Genomic DNA, 27,106 nt, shown 5'->3' on the forward strand with positions numbered 1-27,106 from the left:
TCACCATGTTGGCCAGGCTGGTCTCGAACTCCTGACCTCAAGTGATCCATCTGACTCGGCCTCCCAAAGTGCTGGGATTACAGGCGTGAGCCACTGTCATTGAGCACTTCTGATCTGCACAGGATAGCTGGAGTTCAGATAACTTTGGCAAAGGCAAGAAAATGCAAAGTTTTTCATATTAACCCAAGTGTCTTGTTTTGAGCTGATGGATCATTGGTTCCTCATTTAGCAAAGGAGAGACAGAGATCCACAGAAGAGAAGTGATTGCTTTAAGGTTATTTAGCAAGTCATTGTTGGAACCAGGCCTCTAGGGTTCTATTTGCTGTCCTGGTTCCTGAATCCGGCATGGATGGCCGCAGTCTTGGGCAGTCCACCTGGCAACTGTGCTCCCTCCAACTCTCCAGTGGGGCCTTGTCTTTGACTCACCCTGTCTCTTGCAGAGACCACACTCCTTCTCATTCCCATGAGGGGGCAGGTCTTTCGCTTCTTCCCTCTGTCCCCTCCCTCACCTACCTACCTTCCTCTGCATCCTCCGATAGATGGGGTTAGACATAAATCCAGTTGGCCAAGCACGGTGGCTCACACCTGTAATCCCAGCACTTTGGGAGGCCAGGGCGGGCAGATGACCTGAGGTCAAGAATTCAAGACCAGCCTGACCAACATGGTGAAATGCCATCTCTCCTAAAAGTACAAAATTAGCCAGGCATGTTGGTGGGCACCTGTAATCCCAGCTACTCAGGAGGCTGAGGCAGGAGAATTGCTTGAACCCAGGAGGCGGAGGTTGCAGCGAGCCGAGATCGTGCTACTCTGGGGCTGGAGGCCAAACCTTCACTTGTCCTAAGGTGCTCTTTGGCCTTACGTAATGCTCTGGGTTCATATTTCTCAAAGGGGGTGGTGTCGAGAGCTTAGCACCTCATGTTGTGGCCACTGATGTCATTGGTCATCTTTCCATTTCCATCGCACAGCAGGCATTATGGATGGAGAGAAGCACGTGGTGAAAACCTACTCTCCACTCCTGGAGAGTGTCCAATGTGGGGACAAAAGGGCTTCACACATTCTGTTGTCATTATTGATTGATTGATTGATTGATGTGGAGTCTCGATCTGGCGCCCAGGCTGGAGTGCAGTGGTGCGATCTTGGGTCACTGCAACCTTTGCCTCCCTGGTTCAAGAGATTCTCCTGCCTCAGCCTCCTGAGTAGCTGGGACTACAGGTTTGTGCCACCACGCCCGGCTAATTTTTGTGTTTGGTGTCATCTTTAACAGCTGCTGGGCTGGGCGTGGTGGCTCATGCCTGTAATTCCAGCACTTTGGGAGGCCGAGGCGGGCAGATAACGAGGTCGGGAGATTGAGACTATCCTGGCCAACATGGTGAAACCCCATCTCTACTAAAAATACAAAAATTACCTGGGCGTGGTGGTGTGCGCTTGTAGTCCCCAGCTACTCGGGAGGCTGAGGCAGGAGAATCGCTTGAATCTGAGAGGCGGAGGTTGCAGTGACCTGAGATTGCACCACTGCACTCCAGCCTGGCAACAGAGCGAAACTCTGTCTCAAAAAAAAAAAAAAGAAAAAAAGCTGCTGGAAGCTGAGAGTGGAGGCTCACACCTTTAATCCCAGAACTTTGGGAGGCCAAGGTGGGGAGGATCACTTGAGGCCAGGAGTTTGAGACCAGTCTGGGCAACATAGCGAGATCCTCATCCCTACACAAAACAAGTTAGCTGGTCATGGTGGTGCCTGTAGTCCCAGCTACTCAGGAGGCTGAGGTGGGAGGATCACTTGAGCCCAGGAGTTGGAGGCTGCAGTGAGCTATGATCCCACCACTGCACTTACGCCTGGGCAACATAGTCAGATCTTGCCTCTACTACAAGTTAAAAAAATTTTTTTTAATTTAAAAAGTTGTTAGGGAGAAGGAAAGCTACCCTTTTTCTTTTCTTTTTTTTTTTAGATGGAGTCTCGCTCTGTCACCCAGGCTGGAGTGGAGTGGCATGATCTCAGCTCACTGCAACCTCTGCCTCCCAGGCTCAAGCCATCCTCCTATCCCAGCCTCCCGAGTAGCTGAGACCACAGTCGTGCACCATCACACCCAACTAATTTTTTGTATTTTTGGTAGAGATGGGGTTTCACCATGTTTCCCAGGCTGGTCTTGAACTCCTGAGCTCAAGCAATCCTCCCGCCTTGGCCTCCCAAAGTGCTGGGATTACAGGCGTGAGCCACCGCACCCGGCCCATATTTTTTTTCTTTTAACCCCAGAGGGTAGTATAAGAAAGCACGGGCAGAAGGTTCTGGGAATGTGAGAGCTGTCCCACAGTGGAAAGGTGACCTCGGGGAATGGTAAATTGCCTGTGGCTGGAGGTGTGCTAGGAAGGGCTGAGAACAAGCAGATGGAGAGCTGTATAAGGGATCTCCATCCTGGACAAACTAGAGTCCCTCTGCAGTCCTTTCCAGCTTAGCAATCCCAAACTCCAGGAAGACAGGAAGGGCACCTGGCTGGCTCTGAAACCTAGAAGGCACTGCAGGGTCCATGCCCCTGAGTCATCTTGACTGTGCTGGAAGCTGGAGGTGGAGATGGTACCTTTTGCCCCTGCCTGTCCCCAGGCTCAGAGCAAGGAGTTGGGGCTGAATGTCTGCGCCTACCTCCTGCCCCGGTGCAGCCTGGGCTTCTGTCTGCCTGCTGCGTCAGCACTGGCGTTCCTATTACATGACCAAGTGGGATTTGCACTCTGGAAGCATTAGTGCTGGGCTGACTCAGCAGAACGGCCAACATCAGAAAATGCCAGCTCCTGCACCCCTTCCAGCCGGCTCCCGGGACCCCTCCTGGCTGTTTTCCTTCCTTTTCAGGCAACCCAGGCTGGCCTCCTTCAGACCACTGGTGGTGCACAAACCCTCCAGAGAGATTTGAAAACATACAGATCCTCAGACCTCTCAGCACTGGAGACTCTGACCCACTCTATGTCTAGGTGGGGTCTGGGGCCGTATTCTAGATCAGCTTCCTCAAAGTGTTGGGGGACTGTGATGCACAGCTAGGCTGAGGACCACTGCTCAGCATTACCGATGAGCAGTGGTCTCTGTCCCCTGACTCCCTTGCCATTGCTGGACAGCTTCAGCTTATGGAGAAATCACTTCCTTGAACTGAGCTGAAATTGATGGGCTCTCTGCCACTTGGAGTCCTCTAAAAACACAAAAAGAGCCATCAGTGGTGGCTGACACCTGTAATCCTAGTACTTTGGGAGGCCGAGGTGGGAGGATTGCTTGAGGCCAGGAGTTTGAGACCAGCCAGGCAACACAGCGAGACATTGTCTCTAAAAAACAAAATCAAAATATTAGTTGGGCATGGTGGTGTGCACCTGTAGTCCCAGCTACTTGGGAGGCTGAGGTGGGAGGATTGCTTGAGCTTGGGAGGTTGAGGGCTGCAGTGAGCCGTGATCACACCATTGCACTCCAGCCTGAGTGACAAAGGGAGACCCTGTCTCAATACACACACACACACACACACACACACACACACACACACACGCACGCACACACCCCCACCCCCCCCCCACACACACACAAGAAAAACCACGGGCTGCCATCATCCCCACCGCTGTGGGTCCCCCACAAATCATTTGTCCTCTGTTGGTATTCCAAGTACCAAAACACTCCAGATTCTTCTACGAAGTCGAAGAATACTCCTGTTCATTTCACAGTTCAATTCAAAGGGCATGGTACAGATTTCTCTTTAAGATTCAGTTGGGGAACCCAAGCTCTAGATTGGTAAAGTACTTGGCCTAAGTTCACACAGCTGAGTTTCAGGAGAAGACTGCAGCCCAGGCTCTTCTCCCTCTTGAGAATACTTGTCTCTTTGAGACAGTGGCCCATTTTTTTCATAGTGACACACATTCCCTTGGTGGGATAATTTTATTTTATTTTTTAAAGGAGTCTTGCTCTGTCACCCAGGCTGGAGTACAGTGGCGTGATCTCGGCTCACTGCAACCTTTGCCTCCCAGGTTCCAGCAATTCTCCAACCTCAGCCTCCCCAAGTAGCTGGAATTACAGACGTGCACCACCACGCCTGGCTAATTTTTGTATTTTTAGTAGAGACAGGGTTTCATCATGTTGGCCAGGATGGTCTTCAATGCCTGACTTCAAGTGATCCACCCGCCTTGGCCTCCCAAAGTGCTGAGGTTACAGGCATGAGGCACTGCACCTGGCCTCCTTTTAAAAAATTGTTTTTTGTTTTTTGTTTTTTTTTAAATTTTTTGAGATAGCATCTCACTGTGTTGCCCAGGCTGGAGTGCAGTGGCGCCATCATAGCTCACTCCAACTCCTGGGGTCATGTGATCCTCCCACCTCAGCCTCCCAAAGTGCTGGGGTTATGGGGTTACAGGTGTGAGCCACAGTGCCTGCCCTGATTCCCTTCTTAAAGAAGAGAGTCTCCTTCATTGAACACAACTTCGCTGAGCACCTGCTCCATGCTAGGCTTGGAGATCAGAGATGGCTCAGACTGAATCTATGTCTTTGAGGAATATGACCCCAGGGAAGACAGACTCATATACATCTGAGTGCTATATGGTGGGCTCTTCTCTAGAGAACGTGGCAGGAGAGCCCATGGGGACTGAGGAGAAAGTGGTTAGTTCAACTCAGTGTCTGAGTCTGAAGGATGAGGAGGTCTGGGTCTAATGCGGGTGGGCATAGAAGGAGCTTTCAGCACAGGGAACAGCTTTTGAAAAAGCCCGGACTGGGCCAGGCGCAGTGGTTCACACCTGTAATCCCAGAACCTTAGGAGGCCGAGGCGGGTGGATCACCTGAGGTCAGGAGTTCGAGACCAGCCTGACCAACGTGGAGAAACCCCATCTCTAATAAAAATACAAAATTACCTGGGCGTGGTGGCATATGCCTGTAATCTCCTCTACTCAGGAGGCTGAGGCAAGAGAATCACTTGAACCTGGGAGGTGGAGGTTACGGTGAGCTGAGATTGTGCCATTGCACTCCAGCCTGGGCAACAAGAGCAAAACTCCGTCTCAAAAAAAAAAGAAAGAAAAAAGCCCAGACTGCTCAGATGTGGTGACTCATATGTATAATTCCAGCACTTTGGGAGGTCGAGGCAGGAGGATTGCTTGAGCCCAGGGATTTGGGACCAGCTTGGATAACTAAACATAGACCCTATCTCTACAAAAAAAAAAAAAAAGAATAGAAAATTTTTTTCTACTGGGCGTGGTGGTGTGAGCCTGTATTCCCAGCTGCTCTGAAGGCTAAGGCAGGAGGATCATCTGAGCCTAGGAGGTCGAGGCTGCTAGTCCAGCCTGGGCAATAGAGCGTGACCCTGTCTCAGAAGAAAAAAAAAGATATTTTGGATCTTTCACTGGGGAGAATGGAAAGACACTGAGACAGGGCCATTAGCTGAAAAGCTGTTGCTATAAACTGGAAGATCTTAAGAAGCATCCACCTGGTTCCTCTATTTTATAGATGCACAATCTGAGAACCAGAGAGGCAAAGTGATTTGCCCAAGGTCACCCAGGAAGATTAATGGCAAAGCCAGGGCTTCAACCTGTGGGTCCTGCCTCTTGGGTTCATGCCTCCTCCACTGGCCCGAGATCCTCAGGAGAGGCAGGCTGCAGAGATTTCCTGTCATTCTTTGCCTCTGCTGCAGGACAGCCTGCTAAGGCAGTGACAGGGAAGTGTTCCCAGAGGACAGGGTGGGGAGCATTGCTGCTTGGCTTCAGAAGATGCTGCTGCTGCTGCCTCTGCACTAATCAGGGAGCTTTCCAGCCACAGGAGGAAGCCAGAAGCCAGGGGATGGGGCTGCAGTGATTTATGACCGCACAGAAACAGCAGGACAATCATGTCCCTGGCTGTCCTGTGTGTCTGCCAACCCAACCGGACAGTATGCATTTAAAAGGTCACGTCCTCCAGTGCTGGAGAAAGGGCTGGAGGGTGCCCTTCGGTCAGGTCGATCACTCCTTTCCTGAGCAGATGCCAAGGAGGGTAGATCCTGGACAGGAAACAATGCCTTTGCTGCTAAGAGTCTAGGAGGTCTGCCCGGGTTTGAATTCAGGCTCTGTTAGCTGAGACACGGAAAGGCTGTGTGGACTTTTGGCTGATCACACAGCCTCTCTGTGTCTCTGCTTCCTTGTCTTAAAAAACAGGGATGAGGCTGGGCGCAGTGGCTCACACCTGTAATCCCAGCACTTTGGGAGGCCGAGGCAGGTGGATCACCTGAGGTCAGGAGTTCGAGATCAGCCTGGCCAACATGGTGAAACCCAGTCTCTACTAAAAGTACAAAAATTAACCGGGCATGGTGGCACATGTCTGTAATCCCAGCTACTCAGGAGGCTGAGGCAGGAGATCACTTGAACCTGGGAGGCGGAGGTTGTAGTGAGCTGAGATCGCACCACTGCACTCCAGCCTGGGCAACTGAGCAAGATTCTGTCTCAAAAACAACAACAACAACAAAAAAAACCAGCCGTGCACTGTGGCTCACGCCTGTAATCCCACCTCTAGCTCTTTGGGAGGCTGAGGCAGGCGGATCACCTGAGATCAGGAGTTTGAGACCAGCCTGACCAACATGGAGAAACCCCGTCTCTACTAAAAATACAAAAATTAGCCGGGCATGGTGGCGCATGCCCGTAATCCCAGCTACTCAGGAGGCTGAGGCAGGAGAATCACTTGAACCCGGGAGGCAGAGATTGTGATAAGCCGAGATCGCGCTATTGCACTCTAGCCTGGGCAACAAGAGCGAAACTCCGTCTCAAAAAAAAAAAAAAAAAAAAAAAAAAAAGGAAGAAAAGAAAAAGAAAAAAAAAAAAGAAAAGAAGAATAAAAAGAATGCCAGTAGCTTCCATTTCAGAAGAAGAACATGCTGAATCTAGAACTATGACTCATCACAGCTGGGTGGGGCACTTAGTGCTCCTTCAGTTTAATTTCACATTTTCAAGGTGGGGAAATTAGACCCAGAGAAGGGACAGGTCTTGCCCGCAGAGCTAGAGGCCAGACAGAAGCCAGAATGCTAGCTCTTAACGTCCTTGCTCCAGGTTTCTTTCTGCACCACCAGGCAGTGGAGGAGGAAGCCAGGATCTGAAGCCATTTGCTCTTTGTGATGTCATCATGCCTCTGAAGCCGCCCTCTAAACAGCCAGGACCTGTGGGCAGCTGCAGCTGGAAGCATAGAGCTCTGCAAAATCAGAAGGAAAAGGAAGGCAGGGCCAACTCTCCCCTGCACCGTTGGAGGGGAGGCTCCTTGTGGAGGCTGCGGATGTCATTTCTGTTTGGCTGTGAAACATCCTTTTCTTTGCATCTGCTTTATTTTACTTTTTCCCAAACAGATTTGGCCTGAGCTGTTTTTTTTGTTTGTTTGTTTTTTTCTCTTTGTGCATTAGACTGTTGGGGGAAGGAACTGAGGTGGAGAGGTCAGAGAGGTAGCCTGAAATGGGCCAGGAAGTTTCTGAGATTTCACATCTGGTCCTGAATCATGAACCCGTTTAAGCCACATGTGGGCAACCCAGGTTGGTGGTCAGGGCTCATTCCCATGGACTAGTGATGCAGGGGCCAGAGGAGCTCAGGCCTGCCCTGCAGGGAGGAAGAGAAAGGAAGAGGAATGACTTGGCGAACACTCATGCAAGAGACAGAAGGAAGTGGGAGGGTTTATTCACCAGCAGGATCGCATTTTGCTGGGTGGTGTGGTAAGAGAAGAGGGTCCGGGCCAGATCTTATGTTGGAGGAGGGGGAGAAAACTATTTCTAGACTCTCTCCCCACTCAGTCCATCTCCTCCACCTCCTGCCAGTACAGTCTCCCCAAAGCGCACTTTCTTCCCTCATTCATCTCTTTCTTTCTTTTTTTTTTTTTTTAGAGACAGGGTCTTGCTCTGTTGCCCAGGCTGGAGTGCAGTGGTGTGATCACGGCTCACTGCAGCCTCCAACTCCTGGGCTCAAGCAATCTTCCTGCCTCAGCCCTCAAATAGCTGTGATGACCATGCCCAGCTAATTTTTAAATTTTTTTTTTGTAGAAATGAGGTCTTGCTATGTTGCCCAGGCTAGTCTCAAACTCTTGGCCTCAAGTAATCCTCCTTCCTTGGCCTCCTGAGTAGCTGGGACTACAGCCACATTCATTTCTTGTTTTTCTTTTCTTTTTTTCTCTTTTGAGACACAGTCTCACTCTGTCGCCCAGGCTGGAGTGCAATGGCACAATTTTGGCTCACCGCAACCTCCACCTCCTGGGTTCGAGCGATTCTCCTGCCTCAGCCTCCTGAGTAGCTGAAACTACAGGCACGCGCCACCACGTTTGGCTAATTTTTGTATTTTTAGTAGAGACAGGGTTTCACCATGTTGGCCAGGCTGGTCTCAAACTCCTGACCTCAGGTGATGAGCCCACCTCGGCCTCCCAAAGTGCTGGGATTACCGGCGTGAGCCAGTGCACCCGGCCATATTCATTTATTTATTTCCTATTCTCTATGTACTTATCATGTGCCAGGTACTCTGCTGAGCACTGAGCAGCCAAGGTGAGGATGAAAAAGACAAAACCCAAATCTGATCATTTTCTGCCATTGTTAAAATCTCTTCACAGGCTTCCGATTAATTTCAGAATAAAAATTTAACTCCTGGGGCTGCCATTCAGTGCCCCTCATGTTCTGGCCCGTGACTCTATCCCCAGCCCCTTACCCATCACCCAGGCACCAGATACATCAGATTCTTTGCCTATCAATAAATATTTCAGGGGAGCTGGATGTGGTGGTGCATGCCTGTAGTCCCCACTACTCAGGAGGCTGAGATGGGAGGATCACTTGAGCCCAGGAATTGGAGGCTGCAGTGAGTTATGATTGTGCCACTGTACTCCAGCCTGGGCAACACAGTGAGACCCCCACCTCTAAAAAATAAGTACATAAATAAATAAATCAGGCTACCTGTGCCTCTGCCTGCTCTCAAATCCTACAATCCTTTAAAGGCTGGGTTGGAAATGTAACCAAACTCCCTGGTGAAGCTTTTCAGAACCTCTTCCTATGCAGCCTGAAAGAAGTTATTTTTTAAACAAAATATTTACAGTGCTTAACACACTCTAAATTCCTTGAGGACAGGGGTCCTCCAGCATCTGGCATAGAGCCTGCAATATTCCCCCATGGAAACTCTTTCATTCCACATTCTCATCCACACTTCATGTTTCCTATTTTATTTTTCACTTCTTATTGATTTTTTGGTTGTTATTTAGTTTTTCTTTCATAGTCACAAACTTAACTCTGCAATCCAGCCAGACATGGAAGGGAATAAGAAAATCATGAGAATCAAAGGGAACTGTAGCAAGAGCACAAAGATGATAGGATACTGGGAACAAATGGGGTGGATGGATAGGAGCTCTCCTGAGCTACTGAAGGAATGGTCTGGTGGTTAAGATAAAACACAAGTCAAATTTATTAGAGTTGTCCACAGTCAGCAATGGTGATTTTACTTTATTTATTTATTTATTTTTTAGACGGAGTTTCACTCTTGTTGCCCAAGCTGGAGTGCAATGGTGCAATCTCAGCTCACTGCAACCTCTGCCTCCCAGGTTCCAGCGATTCTCCTGCTTCAGCCTCTGGAGTACCTGGGACTACAGGCACCTGCCACCACGCCCAGCTAATTTTTGTATTTTTAGTAGAGACGGGAGTTTCACCTTGTTGGCCAGGCTGGTCTTGAACTCCTGACCTCAAGTGATCTGCCCATCTCAGCCTCCCAAAGTGCTAGGATTACAGGCGTGAGCCACCGCGCCCGGCCATAGCAATGGTGATCTTCTTGCTGGTCTTGCCATTCCTGGACCCATAGCACTCCATGGCCTCCACAATATTCATACTTGCTTTTACCTTGCCAAAGACCACCATGCTGGCCATCTAACCACTTAGTCTTGGCAGTGCAGATGAAAAACTGGGAAGCATTTGTGTTGGGTCCAGCATCTGCCATGGGCAAGATGCCAGGATCTGTATGCCTCAGGATGAGGTTCTCGTCATCGAATTTCTCCCCATAGATGGACTTGCCACCAGTGCCATTATGGTGTGTGAAGTTACCACCCTGACACATAATCCCTGGAGTAATTCTGTGAAAGTAGGAACCCTTGCCGGGTGTAATGGCTCACGCCTGTAATCCCAGCACTTTGGGAGGCTGAGGCGGATGGATCACAAGGTCAGGAGTTTGAGATCAGCCTAACATGGTGAAACACCGTCTCTACTAAAAATACAAAAATTAGCAGGGCGTGGTGGTGCGCGCCTGTAATCCCAGCTACTTAGGAGGCTGAGGCAGTAGAATTGCTTGAACCTGGGAGGCGGAGGTTGCAGTGAGCCAAGATTGCACCACTGCATTCCAGCCTGGGCTACAGAGCGAGACTCTGTCTCAAAAAAAAAGAAAAAGAAAAGAAAAAAAAAAGAGAGAGTAGGAACCCTTATAACCAAATCCTTTCTCTCCAGTGCTCAGAGAACGAAAGTTTTCTGCTGTCTTTAGAACATTGTCTGCTAACAGCTCCGATGTTACCATGGCTTTACGGTTTAGATGAGTGGTCACTTTTTTTTTTTTTTTTTTTGAGACGGAGTCTTGTTCTGTCGCCTAGGCTGGAGTGCACCGGCGCAATCTCGGCTCACTGCAAGCTCCGGAGAGGTCACTTGGCTTCTTGGTTTCCACGCCCCTAACGTTGAAGGAGACGCAGCCCGACGGCTCAACAGTAATGTCAAAGAACACGGTGGGATTGACCATGGCCAGTAGTAGAGTACTCCTGGTGGCAGCAGCGTCTGCAAAGCTCACTTTTTTTTTTTTTTTTTTTTTTGATGTGGAGTTTCGCTCTTGTTGCCCAGGCTGAAGTGCAATGACACGATCTTGGCTCACTGCAACCTCCACCTCCCAGGTTCAAGTGATTCTCCTGCCTCAGCCTCCCAAGTAGCTGGGATTACAGGCGCCCACCACCACGCCCAGCTAATTTTTGTATTTTTAGTAGAGATGGGGTTTCGCCACATTAGCCAGGCTGGTCTCGAACTCCTGACCTCAGATGATCCACCCGCTTCAGCCTCCCAAAGTGTTGGGATTACAGGTGTGAGTCACCGTGCCGGGCCAAAGCTCACTTCTTTTTTTTTTTTTTTCGAGACGGAGTCTTGCTCTGTCACCCATGCTGGAGTGCAGTAGAGCAATCTCAGCTCACTGCAACCTCCGACTCCCGGGTTCAAGCGACTGTCCTGCTTCAGCCTCCCGAGTAGCTGGGATAACAGGTGGGCCCAGCTAGTTTTTTTGTATTTTTTGTAGAGACAGGGTTTCATCATGTTGGCCAGGATGGTCTCGATCTCCTGACCTTGTGATCCGCCCGCCTCGGTCTCCCAAAGTGCTGGGATTACAGGTGTGAGTCACCGTGCCCAGCCTTTAAAAAACTTTTTATTTTATTTTTTATTTTTGAAACGGAGTCTTACTCTGTCGCCAGATTGGAGTGCAGTGGCGCAATCTCAGCTTACTGCAACCTCAAAACTCACTCCTTACTGACTTCTAGCATACTGTACATATCTCACCTATTTTCTTGGGCAGGGATTTTTGTCTGTTTTGTTCACTACTGTACCTCGTGGCTTAGAACAGGGCTTGGAACACAGTAGCTTTTCATAGATAATTGTTGAATACATAAAGTAAATAAAATGTGCAGTCAAAACTATCGGGCCTGCAGGCATAGTGGCTCACGTCTGTAATCCCAGCACCTTGGGAGGCCGAGGCATGAGGATCGCTTGAGCCCAGGAGTTCGAAACCAGCATGGGCAACAAAACTAGACCCCCGTCTCTACAAAAAAGCAAAACAAAGCAAAAAAACCTATGCTATCTGCAAGCTATGGAATAATATGAACGAGAATATATCAGCGTGACCTCAGTAGGTACGTATGTCTTAGGAGGGGAGAGAAGGGCTGGACAACCAAGCCCTAGACGCAACCCAGTTAGACGTGGAGTAGGCTCCTGGTAGCTGAACTCAATCTTTAGCACTCCACCCTGGAGAGGAAGAAGGGGTTCTCCAGGGTCAGCCAGCAGACAGCTGCATCCTTTCTGGAAATCAACCACTGTGGCCAGCCGGTATTTGTCGTTGGTCCATGTTTTCACCTATTCAGGCCCAAGAGCCTCAAGGTGGGGTGGGGGGTTTAGTGGAAGCTCCTAGCGGGAGGAGGTGACAGTCCCCAGGGTCTGGCCCCTTAATTCAGCCATCCCGCGGGCAGGCACCACACCTGAGAGTCTGGATCTACAATGGACGCGCCTCCTGTCCTTCCCCCACCACGACCTGCTACGTGATCTCGGAAACAGGGTCTAGGACTGAGGCTCCTGCCCCCTCCTCTCGTAATTTCCCGGAGAGTATGGGGCGGGGCGGTGAATCAGCACTCGCAGGGACTGATGCAGCCCTGATCCCCGCCAGGGGTCCCCAGCAGCCTCGGCATTCGAAACACCCCCCCCCGGTCCTCCTGCGCCTGCGCGCTACGTCCGCTGGGAGTTGTAGTCTCGACCGCCCCTTTGTCCTTGGTCTCTTCAACGCCTCAGTCCACTGCAGGTTACACTACAACTCCCAGGGGCCCATGCGTCCGAGGCCTGGCGGGGCGGGAGGCTCAAGGGGGAGGGGTAAGGGGGCGTCTGGAGAAGCTGGGGTAAGGGAACTGGGAAGTGAAGTGAAAAAAGGGGAGAGTGGGGCGCAGTGGGAAAGGACAGGGTGCCCGGAAGACGCGCAGTGAGCCCACCTGGGGAGCGGGGAGTTCTAGCCGCTGCCGGGCCCGGGCGGGGCCGGGCGGGGCTTGCGGACGGGCGGGCGGGGCCTGCCTCCGTCATGCGGCGTGGGCGGGGCCGCAGGGGGTTGTCCGTCCGTGGCACGCACAGCAGCCGCAGCCGCCTCGCGCCCGGTCCCGCGGTCGCAGCTCCAGCCGCCTCGTCCGCGCAGCCGCCGCCTCAGCCGCTCGCTCCGTGGGTCGGTCGTCTCCGGCACTTGGGCTCCAGTCGCGCCCTCCAAGCCCTTCAGGCCGCCCCAGTGTCCTCCTCCTTCTCCGGCCAGACCCAGCCCCGCGAAGATGGTGGACCGCGAGCAACTGGTGCAGAAAGCCCGGCTGGCCGAGCAGGCGGAGCGCTACGACGACATGGCCGCGGCCATGAAGAACGTGAGTGTCTCCTCCCCTCCCCCGCCGCTCCCTGCCCCTCCGAAGACGCGGTCCTTGGCGTGGAAGGCCCGGGGCTTCGTCGCCCTGTCGCGATGGCGGGGTGACCGCCCCGTCTCGCTCACTGAGGGGGGCTGGGGAGGGTCCCGAGAGGCGACGGGAACCCGGGCTGTGACGCGGCCTCTTCTCGGAGTGCCCGTGGCCCCGCGGCGCTGCCATTCAGGCCCGGCGCGGGCGCGGGCCGGGGCTGGGTCCCGCGGGGCTGGACTTGGGAGCGGGGTCTCCGGCTCCCGTGGCTCTAGGGGTGCAGGGGACCCGAGCGGGGAGCCGTGCGCATCCTTTGTGCCCCACTTCTCCCCTCCTCCCAGCCTGGGCGTGGGGGCGGGGGACCGCATGGATGCGGTTCCTCTTTCTCTCCCTGGTGTCTGGGCGGCGCCTTTCTCATTCACTCAGCAGGTCTCCCGGTTTTCCACCTTCCCAGCGCCCCCAAAATCTTCCCCACTGTCTGTCCCGACACATCCCTGAGAATCTTCCCAGAAACATTGTATAGGGTCTCTTGAAAACCTGAGCTCCGTGGTGCAAAATCGAAACCACCTTGCTCACGTTTTTCTTAACAAAAGGCTCTTCTTTCTCCATTCCCCCAAAGCAAGTCCTCCGGCTTTTAGGAAGGGGGAACGTTTGTCTCGCTAGCGTTTTCATTGATCATTCTCAACATGTCATCTCCATTTTATTCCCTAATGTTTTTGTATTGAAAAGGGTAGGTATTGCCTGTAAAATAAAAGGTGGTGAATGTAGCTGACTAGTTCGATCCGTGCGACATATGCCATTTCTTTTTTGAATACAGGCACGCGTCTGTTGAAATTCCTGTAAGTTGGGGGAAAAATATTCTGTCTGATCTGATAGTGCAAACAAAGCCGTGGTGAGAGGCAGTATCAAGTCATTCCAGAAGATTCTGCATTTGTCATATTGCAGAGAGCCTAGACTGGGTGGAGGCTGGGAGGAGTTATTTTAAAGGGGAAAAAGTCTTTTTAAAAATTTTTGGTTGTTAGATGCCTCTGAGGCTTTTTTTTTTTTAAAGCGAGTACATCTTCATGCTGATGAAAAGAGAATACCGATCTCCAGTTGTCGCATTTTGTCTGGGTTGCAGATTCATCCCTGTATTGCACCATTTTGTCAGTAACAGCACATTTATCTAATGGGCTGTCAACCAGTTTGATATTAGAGGAGGGGGAAGTATTGAACATTATGAAATGAAAGGTAGAAAATTAATCTAATGATTTCGGGCCCCCACTGTCTTAATATTTAATTTCCTGCCTTATGTAACAAAGCTTTTCAAATTCATCTCCATTGTGAAGTGGATGCTGGAGTGTACCTTGCGTGTTACATCTTTTAAATGAAGGATTATTGATATTACAGATCAATTCTTGAATAACTTTACTGGTTCTCAAAAGAGGACAATGCTGATACCTTTGTTTTTAAACCAGCTATATTAACAAAGAAAGGTTTTTGTCTTATTAAAGAACAGAACTGATTCTGAAATTCGGAATACTGCTGTGGCCACAGTCGCTGTCTTACAAGGTTTTAATGCTTAAATGATGTAAGTTGTACTTCTAATAGGTGTCGGTATTGGAAATATCTTCAGTTCGTGTTATTTAGACTCTTCTAATTTTTCCATATTTCTAGTTCCACAGGAAAGCGAGTGACCTCGCACCTATATCCATAGCAACCAAGTGATGTCACACACAATGACACAGAGGCTGCAATGCACCTAAGGGCTGGTAGGGAGTGTGCAAATGGCATTTATCCAAGGTAATGCAGAAATTAGCCGATAAGCCAGGTGGAATCGAGCACTTCATATTCCACCAGATAAGAATTAGTCCAAAAAATAAGGATATCATTTACCCTTAGACATGCAAATCCGTGACCTCTAGCTAGGCCTTGTTCACGCTATTGCCAGCTTTCTCACAAAAGTTTATAAGATGCTTTTTTATATTTTTAAACATTCATCTCATTTATTTAAAATACTGGGCAATGATGGAATAAAAGTAGAAGTTTTAAACGGTAATTTATGGAATAAAAGTAGCAATTTTAAACAAGAATATAGTTTATGACACTAGTGCAGAGATGGGATGTATACTTGTGTTTATTGCAGATAATTAATTTGGCAGGTTTTAATAAAAACCTTAAAAAAATGATGACTTCCTATTGAGTCATTTTCAGTTACTAGTAGGGAATGAAAACCCGTTCCAAAGCCTTTTAAGTTGAGATTTGGGAAGTTTGTTTTTTACTAGATTTGTGCTTCTGCTCCTTCACAATATAGAGGAAAGAACAGTTTGTAAAATAAAAACCTTTTTTCAAATCTGTTTCCTGTGACTTTAAGGAAATAGGCTCTGTCCCTCATCTTCCTCGTCTGTAAAATGGGACAATACTTGAAACAGTTGTGCAGATTCAATAAGAAATGTAGCAGGTGTTCCAAATGGCAACTACCTAAGACATTTTCTTCCTGTTTATAAAAGTCATCGTGGGGAATTTGGAAACTGCAGAGAAAGAAACCAATCTTACCACTCAATTGAGCTCTCTTTTAAGGCCGAAATCATCCTTAATGATGATAGAGGGATTAAAATTTATTTGAGTTTAATGAAATTATCCTAGTGCTAACACTATTGGGATCTGTGCAGAATGATAGTTCTTTGTGGGTAACCAGGACAGAAATACTGTATTGTGCATATTTTGAAAAGAAGGAAAGAGGAATGTTAGGTCTTTTAAGACAGATGTTTAGTCTTGTATTGAAGGAGAGTGAACACCTAGATGTATCCTACGTATTAGACAATATTGTCTTGTCCTTTGACTTTTAATAGTCTCTTGAGAAGTTAATATTTTAAGTAGGCTACTGATACTTGCCTCGGGGGGAGAAAAGGTTCAGGGTTACTAATTTTGTTGAAGTTACTGAGTTAAGCAGTTTAACTCAATGAGGGGTGGGAGGGCAAAGGTGGCAAAAGGCTATCGTAATTTTTCTAAATCTTCCTAGTGGGATCGATAGACTTTCAAATTCTTTCTATCTTAAATATTCCATTTCCCCCCCAGCTCTTCCAGGAGATCAATAGCTATTACCACTAATGGAGTAATGGTACCTCTGTAGACTCTTCAGAGGTGGAGTTCTGCCAACCATTATTCTAAGTCATGTGGCTTGAATTGTTCTCTTCTTGGGCGTGGAAAGAATACAGACCATACAGCTTGCCTTTCATGTGTTAGCCTTCACAGTAACTGAAGCGGATATTAAGTGCTTTTTCTGATTATTTTGGAAATCTATGTGTCTTTTGAATTCTACTGAGATTCAACATGGCGCTAAATGTTCACCCTCGTTGCAGTCCTGGATTAACTGCAAACCTTGGGTAGGGTTTCATCTCTTGTACTCAGGGAAGCCTTATTTATTAAGCCAATCTCTAAATTATTGAAAAGAGTGGAGAAAACGGTGTGTTTTTATCAAGGTAAAAGTTGCGTAACATAACTTTAACATAGTCGCATCAGATTTCAAGTGCAGTTGAGTGGCATGGGGTACATTCAGTGTTGCGCAGCCATCACCTATGTTCAAGAAGAGAGAAAGTGGTTATTTTTAAAAAGTGATGCCGGTCTGGACTACAGCTGGCTGGAATTCAGCACGCCATTACCTATTCAGGAATGTGTCGATAATGGAGTGCCCACAACAGCTCACAGCCAGCAATAATTGTCTATCCCTTTGTCTTCGTTTCCAAGCGTCTGAACTGAAAAAAGGGAATTAGCTTTAGCTACGTTTGTACTGTATTTCCACTTAAAAAGTTATGGAACTTGAACGCTGTATAATGTTCACCCAAATAAATAAGAACAATTTACTTGAAACCTGAGCAAATCGTTAACTCTTTGGGGATTATGGAAATTTTGCTGGTGTTCCAGTGACTCGTTTTCAGCCCTAAGGCTGGCTTTATTATCAGTGATTTGCCGCCTGTGTGGTGGTGGTTTCCTAATGAGCAGGATGCAGGGTTGAGACTGGGGAACTCCTGCAGCATGAAGCTCTCAACTGATGGGACGCCAGCACAAGACATTCAATACATTGTGGCTGTCAGGAGCTGGATGGGAAAAGTGCAGTTACTTTTCCCTTCTTTGCCCACTCCCAATATCAGCAGTCCTAACCTTATTTTATTGTACTGTATTTTATTTTAATTTTTTTGAGATGGAGTCTTGCTCTGTCACCCAGGCTGGAGTGCAGTGGGCAGTGGTGTGATATCTTGGCTCACCGCAACCTCTGCCTCCCAGGTTCAAGTGATTCTCCTGCCTCAGCCTCCCAAGTAGCTGGGATTACAGGCACCCACCACCAGGCCCAGTGAATTTTTGTAGTTTTAATAGAGGCAGGGTTTCACCATGTTGGCCAGGCTGGGCTCGAACTCCTGACTTCAGGTGATCTACCCACCTCAGCCTCCCAAAGTGCTGGGATTACAGGCGTGAGCCACCGTGCCCAGCCTCAAGGACCACTTTCTATGCTCAGTAGTCAAAGGGAAATACCACTTTTAAATGATATAAAACATTATCTTCTCTTTGCCTTCTTTTGAAAGCTACTTAGTGTTTTACCAGATATTCCAGTCTATAATTATGTGTGCGTTTTATTGCTTGATTTTGTTTTTTTCTTTTTTTGAGACAAGGTCTCACTCTGTCACCCAGGCTGGAGCATGGCTCACTGCAGCCTCCACCTCACAGGCTAAAGCTATCCTGCAGCCCCAGCCACACAAGTAGTTGGGACTACAGGAGCATGCCACCACACCCGGCTGATTTTTTGTATTTTTTTTTTGTAGGGACGGGGTGTTGCCATGTTGTCCAGGCTGGTCTTGAGCTCCTGGACTCAAGCAATCTGCCCATCTTGGCCTCCCAAAGTACTGGGATTACAGGTGTGAGCCACCACACCCAGCCCAGTCTATAATTACAATGCAGCTAAATGTTGCCTTTCTACAAAGGCTACCAATACCAGCTTCCTTATGGCCTCTCCTCTCAGAATTATTTTTCTGTATCTTCCCCAAATTCCATTTTAGGTGTCAGCTATCATTTTGATTAACTACCAAAACATATTATTTTACTTAAAATTGTCATTTGTAGAAATCTTGAAAATTTTGATATTTTGCTAAATGAATTTATGAATTTGAGTGGTAGAAAATTAGTTACAGAAAAAATGATTTAAAAAATTCCCTGGGTCGGGCATGGTGGCTCACGCCTGTAATCCCAGCACGTTGGGAGGCTGAGGCAGGCGGATCATGAGGTCAGGAGTTGGAGACCAGCCTGACCAACATGGTGAAACTTGTCTCTACTAAAAATACAAAAAATTAGCTGGGCGTGGTGGGGTGCACCTGTAATCCCAGCCACTTGGGAGGCTGAGGCTGGAGAATTACTTGAACCTGGGAGGCGGAGGTTGCAGGGAGTTGAGATTGCACCACTGCACTCCAGCCTGGGTGACAGAGCAAGACTCCATCTTGAAAAAAAGAAAAAAGAATTCCCAAAAGAAAGCTTTAATTTTAAGGTAAATAGTTGTAAATAATTGGTTTGCTACCATGATTTTGTAGAAAAAATAAAAATTGTAAATCTCAAAAGACCATGTGCGTGAGTCTTTTCTTTCTGTTTAAATAACTGGTGAAGTCCTAGTTAAATTGCTCCCAGCATTTCACTTGTTAAGTGTGTGTCCTACAGAAATAGACTTTTCTTTACCTGAGTTGAATACTACTAATATGTGCTGCATGGCATTAAGTTTCGGTTGTGGGCCGGGTGTAGTGGCTCACGCCTGTAATCCCAGCACTTTGGGAGGTCGAGGTGGGTTGATCACTCGAGGTCAGGAGTTCAAGACCAGCCTGGTCAACATGGTGAAATCCCATCTGTATTAAAAATACAGAAATTAGCTAGGCATGGTGGCGCGTGCCTGTAGTCCCAGCTACTAGAGAGGCTGAGGTAGGAGAATCACTTGAACCCAAGAGGCAGAGGTTGCAGTGAGCCGAGATCACACCACTGCACTCCAGCCTGGGTGACAGTGCGAGACTCTGTCTCTTAAAAAAAAAAAAAAGTTTTGGTTGTGAATAGGAAAGAGAGTGTTCTTACATAATATAGATTTTTAACATAACATTAAAACAATAAAATTATTCCAAATAAACTCTTGGGCTTCTTAACCTTTGGAAGGGTACCTGTCTTTGGAGAGAGAAAGCCCATTTTGGTGAGTGGGACCCAGGTACCCAGCTTTCCTCTGAGCAGGGGTGTCCGAGTTGGGAGTATGACAGTGACAGCAATGGCCAGCTGAACATGTAATGACAGTAGCTGAAGAGGAGTCACTGATCCACCCCCAACCTGCCGCAAGCTGAGTATGAAGAGCAGCTGCCGTGGGCAGGGAAGTGAGGAATGGCTAAGGGAGTGAGGGGAAGGCTTTAAAAAGCCAGGTTTCTTTTGAAGCCATAGAGATGATTTACATTTCTTGAGCTGTCTGAAAGGAGTTACTCATATGACTCTTAAGCTACCATATTTAAAAAACCTAGATCTGGGAAACAAAATGCCTGTGGTGCTAGTTCTTTAAGAATGTAGAAATCAGCTTGAATTTTTGACTGTTTCTATACAGACTGCTTTTGTAGCAATCTAACATGAAGCAGTGAGCATGTCTTTGCAGTGGAGGTGCAGCACAGTGAGTAGCCATGCAGATAACCCCATACTCATTGGCGGTATGTTATAATGTGAGGGCCTGCCTGGCCTGGGTAGGCTAAAGAGCAGTGTTCCCCAACCTTTTTGGCACCAGGGACCCGTTTCATGGAAGACAGGTTTTCCATGGACTGGGTGGGGTAAGGGGTAAGGGGATGGTTTGGGGATGAATCAAGCACATTGCATTTATTGTGCACTTTATTATTGCTACATTGTAGTATGTAATGAAATAATTATACAACTCACTGTAATGTAGAATCAGTGGGAGCCCTGAGCTTGTTCTACAATTAGATGGTCCCATCTGGGGGTGATGGGAGACAGTGACAGATCATCAGGCATTAGATTCTCATAAGGACCATGTAGCCTACATCCCTTTCGTGTGCAATTCACAGTAGGGTTGGCACTCCTTTGAGAATCTAATGCCACCGCTGATCTGACAGGAGGCGGAGCTCAGGTGGTAATTCGAGCAGTGGGGAGCGACAGACTTCCTGCTCTGCAGCTGGGTTCGTGACAGGCCATGGACCCGTTGGGGACCCCTACTATAGAGAATAGAAAAAAATAAATAAATAAATAAACTAAAAAAAAAAAAAAAAAAAAGAGAATAGATGTTACTATTTTCAAACCTTCACATTGGGTCTTGTATCTGTGTAACAGAGGTTAAGACTGAAAGTTATTTTTCCTACTAGGTTGAAAAAAATGACCCTGCCCAGAAAGGCGAGAAGAACGAACAGGAGAGGAGAATATGAACAACAGAAAAGGGCATTCCAAGGCGAGGAAAGCTAGTGGGGACAAGGAAGTAGGGAAGGAATATTCTAGAATATCTTGGATTTTGGAATGCCATGCCTGTTTAAGGGAGTCTGTAGTCTTTGGAAGGCTGTGAACAATGGGATTGACTACTGAAGACAAAAATGTTGGTGGCCTTTCAGGATGCTAGAAATTTCGGGGGGAAATGACAAGAAGAATCACCATAATGATTCACATGCAGGGATATTTCCATCGTGTCTTTTTCTACAGTTTATATTCTTTTGCACCTTGCCTTTTTCACTTGACATCATTTCAATGATATTCTGTCATTATTTTCAGTAGCTGAATAATCCTGTGGATATATCATAATTTAATTATTTTTTTACTTAGTATTTAGGCTGTTTCCAAATTTACATTGTAAATAATATTGATGTGGGTATAGATGGTCCCTGATTTCAGATGGTTTAACTTAACGATTTTTCTTTTCTCTTTTCTTTTTTTTGAGACAGTCTCGCTCTGTTGCTCAGGGTGGAGTGCAGTGGCGCGATCTCAGCTTACTACCACCTCTGCCTCCTGAGTTCCAGCGATTCTCCTGCCTCAGCTTCCCAAGTAGCTGGGATTACAGGCGTGCACCACCACACCCGGCTCATTTTTGTATTTTTAGTAGAAATGGGGTTTCCCTATGTTGGCCAGGCTGGTCTCCAACTCCTGGCCTCAGGTGATCTGCCCGCCTTGGCCTCCCGAAGTGCTGGGGTTACAGGCATGAGCCACTGCGCCTGAACTTAACCTGATGATTTTTCGACTTTACGATGGTGCAAAAGCAGTAGGCATTCAGTAAGCTCCTCCACTTAGAAGGGTCATGTCCCCATAAACGAGTTGTACGTCGAGGAGCATCTGGTATCTTTCAGGCACAATTCGTAAGTTAAGACAGACCCAAGAGGGGAATTACTGGAAAACCAGCTAAGAATAATGTTTAAGGTCCTCACTAGTACAGGGTATTCTTTCTTGAAAGTTTTGAAAGATTTGTTTGAATAGGTATTACGTATACATGTTTCAGAATTCAAAAGGCACCCATCGCCCTTTGTCCTCTAGGAAGGAAAATGAGGTTGAAGCAGGGGTAGGCTCAATGCCAGCTTATTTGAGGCAGGGCCCATCTCCCTTATGCTTCTTTGGAGTGATTGCCTTTTTTTTCCCTTTGACTAATGGAAACTTTCAAACATACAAAATAAAGACAAATAGTACAGTAACCCCCGTATACTCAGCTTCACCATTTTTCAGCACATTGGTCTTTTATCTGTATTTTCTTACTCTTCTGGCCTCCTCGGGGATTATTTACCAATTTGGAAGATGGCTTTTTGGAGACAGTCTTGCTCTGTTGCCCAGGCTGGAGTGCAGTGGTGCAATCTCAACTCACTGCAACCTCCCCCTCCTGGATTCAAGCAGTTCTCTTACCTCAGCCTCCCCAGTAGCTGGGATTACAGGTGCCCACCACCACGCCTGGCTAATTTTTGCATTTTTAATAGAGACCGGGTTTCACCATGTTAGCCAGGCTGATCTCGAACTCCTGACCTCAAGTGATCCACCTGCAGGCATGTTTTTGTTTTTCATTGTTTGCTGGCCATGTAGAAAAAGACTTCAGATTTTTGGAACTTGATCTATTTATTGAGGAAGGAAAAACAATATGGCAGAACTTCAAACAAAGCTATCATTAACAGATTAAATTTTTAAAACTTACATAGAATATATTTCTACCGACATTATTTGGAGCTGTGGCATGTAGATTCTCAAAAACACTTGCTGAGTGAATTACAGCTACCTCTTACTTTTATTTTTTGGTACCCTGTTGCATTTTTATCTTAGTTTTCTCTGTTCATCATCTGGCTGTCGGGGGGGGGGGGGGGGGGGTGTGTGTGTGTATGTGTGTGTGTGTGTGTGTGTGTGTGTATTAATAAATGATGACCAAAACGCGTCTGGACCGCAATGTAAAACTTACGGTACTTTTTGGTATTTTTTTTTTTTTTTGAGACAGAGTCTTGCTGTGTCGCCCAGGCTGCAGTGCAGTGGCATGATCTCGACTCACTGCAAGCTCTGCCTCCCAGGTTCACGCCATTCTCCTGCCTCAGCCTCCCGAGTAGCTGGGACTACAGGCGCCTGCCACCACGCCCCGCTAATTTTTTTGTATTTTTAGTAGAGACGGGATTTCACCATGTTAGCTAAGATGGTCTCGATCTCCTGACCTCGTGATCCTCCTGCCTCAGCCTCCCAAAGTGCTGGGATTACAGGTGTGAGCCACCGCGCCTGGCCTGGTATGAATTTTTTTACATCTATTCTCTAAATTTCTGCATTGACTTAAAATCTTCTTGGGAAGACGAGATTTTTATTTTTTTATTTATTTTATTATTTTATTTTATTTTATTTTATTTATTTATTTACTTTTGAGACGGAGTCTCGCTCTGTTGCCCAGGCTGGAGTGCAGTGGCGCTATCTCGGCTCACTGCAAGCTCCGCCCCCTGGGTTCACACCATTCTCCTGCCTCAGCCTCCTGAGTAGCTGGGAATATAGGCGCTCGCCACCACGACTGGCTAATTTTTTGTATATTTAGTAGAGACGGGGTTTCACCGTGTTAGCCAGGATGGTCTCAATCTCCTGGCCTCGTGATCCACTCGCCTCGGCCTCCCAGAGTGCTGGGATTACAGGCGTGAGCCACCGCACCCAGCCGGGAAGACGAGATTTTTTAAATTACACACTTAGATGAAATATTGTAATATAGTTTGACGTTTACTGTCACCTTGGGAAGCATTTTTATGTACTTTTCCCATTTAATTTCACAACAGTTTTATAAAGTGATAATCTTCTGATTTTAAAGGTGGAAATGTTTAATTTGCCTTAAAAAATTTTTTTCAAAGTCTAAGGCTCATGGTTTGTAATCCCAGCACTTTGGGAGGCTGGCTGGCTTACGCCTGTAATCCCAGCACTCTGGGAGGTAGAGGCGGGCGGGTCACCTGCGGTCAGGAGTTTGAGACCAGCCTGGCCAACATGGTGAAGCCCTGTCTCTACTGAAAATACAAAAATTAGGCCGGGCGCGGTGGCTCACACCTGTAATCCCAGCACTTTGGGAGGCCGAGGTGAGCAGATCATGAGGTTAGGAGATCAAGACCATCCTGGCAAACACGGTGAAACCCCGTCTCTACTAAAAATACAAAAAAATTAGTCGGGCGTGGTGGCAGTCACCTGTAGTCCCAGCTACTCGGGAGGCTGAGGCACGAGAATGGCGTGAATCCGGGGTGGCGGAGCTTGCACTGCACTCCAGCCTGGGCAACAGAGCAAGACTCTTGTCTCCAAAAAAAAAAAAAAAATTAGCAGGCATGGTGGCATGCGCCTATAGTCCCAGCTGCTCGGAGGCTGTGGCATGAGAATCACTAGAACCAGGGAGACAGGCTACAGTGAGCTGAGATTGTGCCACTTGCACTCTAGCCTGGGCGACACACTATCTCCAAAAAAAAAAACAAAAAACACAAAAAAAACAAAGTCTAAGGCTCTTGTTTTAAGTTTTTGTTTTTTCTAGAAAAGGGGTCATGGGTAAAGTGGATAGCAGCTGTTGTTTCAATTGATCTCTTTCAATTAATTTTAGCATATGTTCCATTGCTTGCAGATGCATGGAAAATCCTTTTAAACTACTACATATTTAATAATTTTTCCATTGGTTAACCTTGAGGTGGTGGCGTGTCATCTAGGTTTAAATACAGAAGAACTCATTTCCTTTAGGACAGTTGAAAGATGTATTACTCAATACAAGTGTAACCCGGTTTCTTTTAGAAAACATCATTTGATCCCACGATTGCAGTGTGTTTTTTAAATGTCATTTAACAAAGGAGAGCTTGAGATTTTTAACATGAGGTAAGTGCTGTAGTTTTGCTGTTGGAGTCTTAGAGATACTGCCAGGAGGCATGAGGGTACCACTCAGAACCGAATGGAAGCAGATACCTCACTCAAAAGAAACAGATCTGGGAGGAAGAGAAAACCTTTTGTATAGCAAATAAAAACCAGAATAATATGGTTTTATGTGGAATTTGCAAACTGGAGTTTGGAGCATGTTTTGAGGATTTGGGTGAAGATCAAAGGAGGAAAAGAGATGCTATTGTGTATAAGATATTTTCGTAGACATTTGAGTGTTTTTTGTTTCTTTGTTTGTTTTCTGAGACGGATTTTCCCTCTTATTGCCCAGGCTGGAGTTCAATGGCGCGATCTCAGCTCAGTGCAACCTCCACCTCCCAGGTTCAAGCGATTCTCCTGCCTCAGCCTCCCAAATAGCACACGCCACCATGCCCAGCTAATTTTTTTGTATTTTTAGTAGAGACAGGGTTGCACCCTGTTGGTCAGGCTGGCGTTGAACTCCTGACCTCAGGTGAACCACCTGCCTTGGCCTCCCAAAGTGCTAGGATTACAGGCATGAGCCACCGTGCCCAGCAGACATTTGAGTATTTGAATGTAAGCATTTGAATATTTTGTAGACATTTTAGGCAGGTGGAAGAAATAAATGCACTGATCTAAAATCCTAGGAAAGATACAGTTGTGATGGGAGTCCTGTTGAACATCTGTGGGGATCTTGATTCCACAAAAGAAATTGAAGTAAGCCTAGGGCGCTGTGCTACTGGAGACGGACGTTGAGTTCACACTGGTCGTCAGGGAGGGTTTCCTAGAGGAAGTGATGCCTGCGCAGTGTCTTTGGGGGACTTGAGGGAGGAGGAGAGGTTGGAGAAAGGAATAGCCAGGCAGAGGGCATAGGACGCTTAGTTTCAGGATGGAAAAGGAGAACTGGTGGCGTGATTGTTTAGTCCCTGTTGGTGGCACTCAGGGAATGCTGTGGTGGTGCGCTTTTGAGGGAGTAGCGGGAAATGAGTTGAAAGAGGTTAACAGGAACCAGTTCATGAAGGGCCTTCTAGAGTTTGTTTCTTCTTAAGCCATGGTGAGTCTCTTCAGACTGAAGAGGACTATAATCTAATTTTTGGTGTGGAGAGATCCCAGGCAGCAGTGTGGAAACTGAGTAGGACAGTGAGGCAGAGCGAGGGGAGACTGAGGAGTAGATTGTCGGGTCTAGTCTTCAGGGACCTGGACAAGAACGGCGAGGGCAGGTTGGAGAGGCAGAAATGGGTGGCCGGAGATAGAAGAAGAAAGAGGAGGAGAAAATGGTGGAAAAGATGAATTCTGGTGTTCTCCTGAATTTGAGGAAACACTTAAGTGGAGGCAAATGAACTTGGCTACAGGTCAATTTGACCGGCATTTGTAACAGTGCCTGGCACAGTGTAAGCAAAGAAACATTTAGGATCCCCTAATAACCAGGCTAGCCTAACAGCTGCAGAATATAATATCCTCTTCCCTGGTAGAACTGACATTCAAGAGGGAGCCTTCTTGTATCCCTGTGTGTTGGAACCATGCAGAACAAAGGTCACCCAGAGAAAAATGTAGCATCTGTGTCACAGTGTAAAGCGCTAGGGAGTGGTTGGCACTTAAGTAGTGACTGGAACGAGGAAGGAAAGACCAGGAAAGAAAGCTGACAAGGGGAGGAGAGCCTCAGGAAAGAGTGGTCATCAGCGTTAGATGCCTCTGTGAGTTCAGACTTAAGATGAAGACCAAGAGCACTGGATGCCTGGGGTCGGAAGACAGTGACGACTGTGCAGGGCTGTGGGGTTGAGGAGGGAGTGAAACATTGAAGAAATGGTAACAGTTGTAGACTTAATTCCAGAACCTTGATTTTGAAAGAACCAGGAAGAGGTGGGATTGAAATGCATCATTTATTTTTTATTTTATTTATTTACTTTTTTATTTTTTTATTTTTTTGAGGCGGAGTTTCACTCTGTAGCCCAGGCTGGAGTGCACTGGCGCGTTCTCAGCTCCCTGCAACCTCCGTCTCCTGGGTCCCGGTTCAAGCAATTCTGCTGCGTCAGCCTACCTAGTAGCTGGGATTACAGGCTCGCGCCACCATGCCCAGCTAATTTTTGTATTTTTAGTAGAGACGGGTTTCACCATGTTGGCCAGGCTGGTTTTGAAGACCTCATGATCCGGCCACTTCGGCCTCCCAAAGTGCTGGGATTGCAGGCCTGAGCCACTGCGCCCGGCCTCATTTTTTTAAATCTTAACTTTCATTGTATGTTAATGGGAAAGAGTAGGAGAGGGAGAATAAAAGAATGTAATAGAATGACCAGTGGGAATCCATGGAGGGGAAGAAACATCTTTTGTTGGCACTCAACAAAGGAGGCAGTGATAGGTGCATCTGCTTTTGGAAGAAAGGTCTGGCCGGGTACGGTGGCTCACGCCTGTAATCCCAGCACTTTGGGAGGCTGAGGCAGGTGGATCACGAGGTCAGGAGATTAAGGCTATCCTGGCTAACATTATGAAACCCCGTCTCTACTAAAAAATACAAAAAAATTAGCTGGGCGTGGTGGCAGGCGCCTGTAGTCCCAGCTACTTGGGGGTGGGGGGGGGGCGGTTGAGGCAGGAGAATGGTGTGAACCCGGGAGGCGGAGCTTGCAGTGAGCCAAGATCGTGCCACTGCACTCCAACCTGGGCGACAGAGCGAGACTGTCTCCA

General features: G+C 47.6%; 1 protein-coding gene and 1 long non-coding RNA gene across 3 annotated transcripts in view; both read left to right on the forward strand.

The window, feature by feature from the left end:
- The first annotated feature begins 7,125 nt into the window (after nt 1-7,125).
- YWHAG (tyrosine 3-monooxygenase/tryptophan 5-monooxygenase activation protein gamma) overlaps nt 7,126-27,106 on the forward strand; it is a 37,988-nt gene continuing 18,007 nt past the window's right edge. The window contains exons 1-2 of one of the 2 annotated variants that reach the window (XM_054559078.1): nt 7,126-7,478; nt 10,541-13,084. In XM_054559078.1, the coding sequence (XP_054415053.1) occupies nt 12,998-13,084 (87 nt within the window). In that variant the 5' untranslated portion in view covers nt 7,126-7,478; nt 10,541-12,997. 2 annotated transcript variants of the gene reach the window in all.
- Nucleotides 13,091-20,376, forward strand: LOC129060603 (uncharacterized). Its single transcript, XR_008527400.1, has 2 exons — nt 13,091-14,890; nt 16,166-20,376. It is a non-coding gene; the product is annotated as an uncharacterized LOC129060603 (long non-coding RNA).

The sequence above is a fragment of the Pongo abelii genome, chromosome 6, assembly GCF_028885655.2.
Source record: "Pongo abelii isolate AG06213 chromosome 6, NHGRI_mPonAbe1-v2.0_pri, whole genome shotgun sequence".
Classification (NCBI taxonomy): Eukaryota; Metazoa; Chordata; class Mammalia; order Primates; family Hominidae; genus Pongo; species Pongo abelii.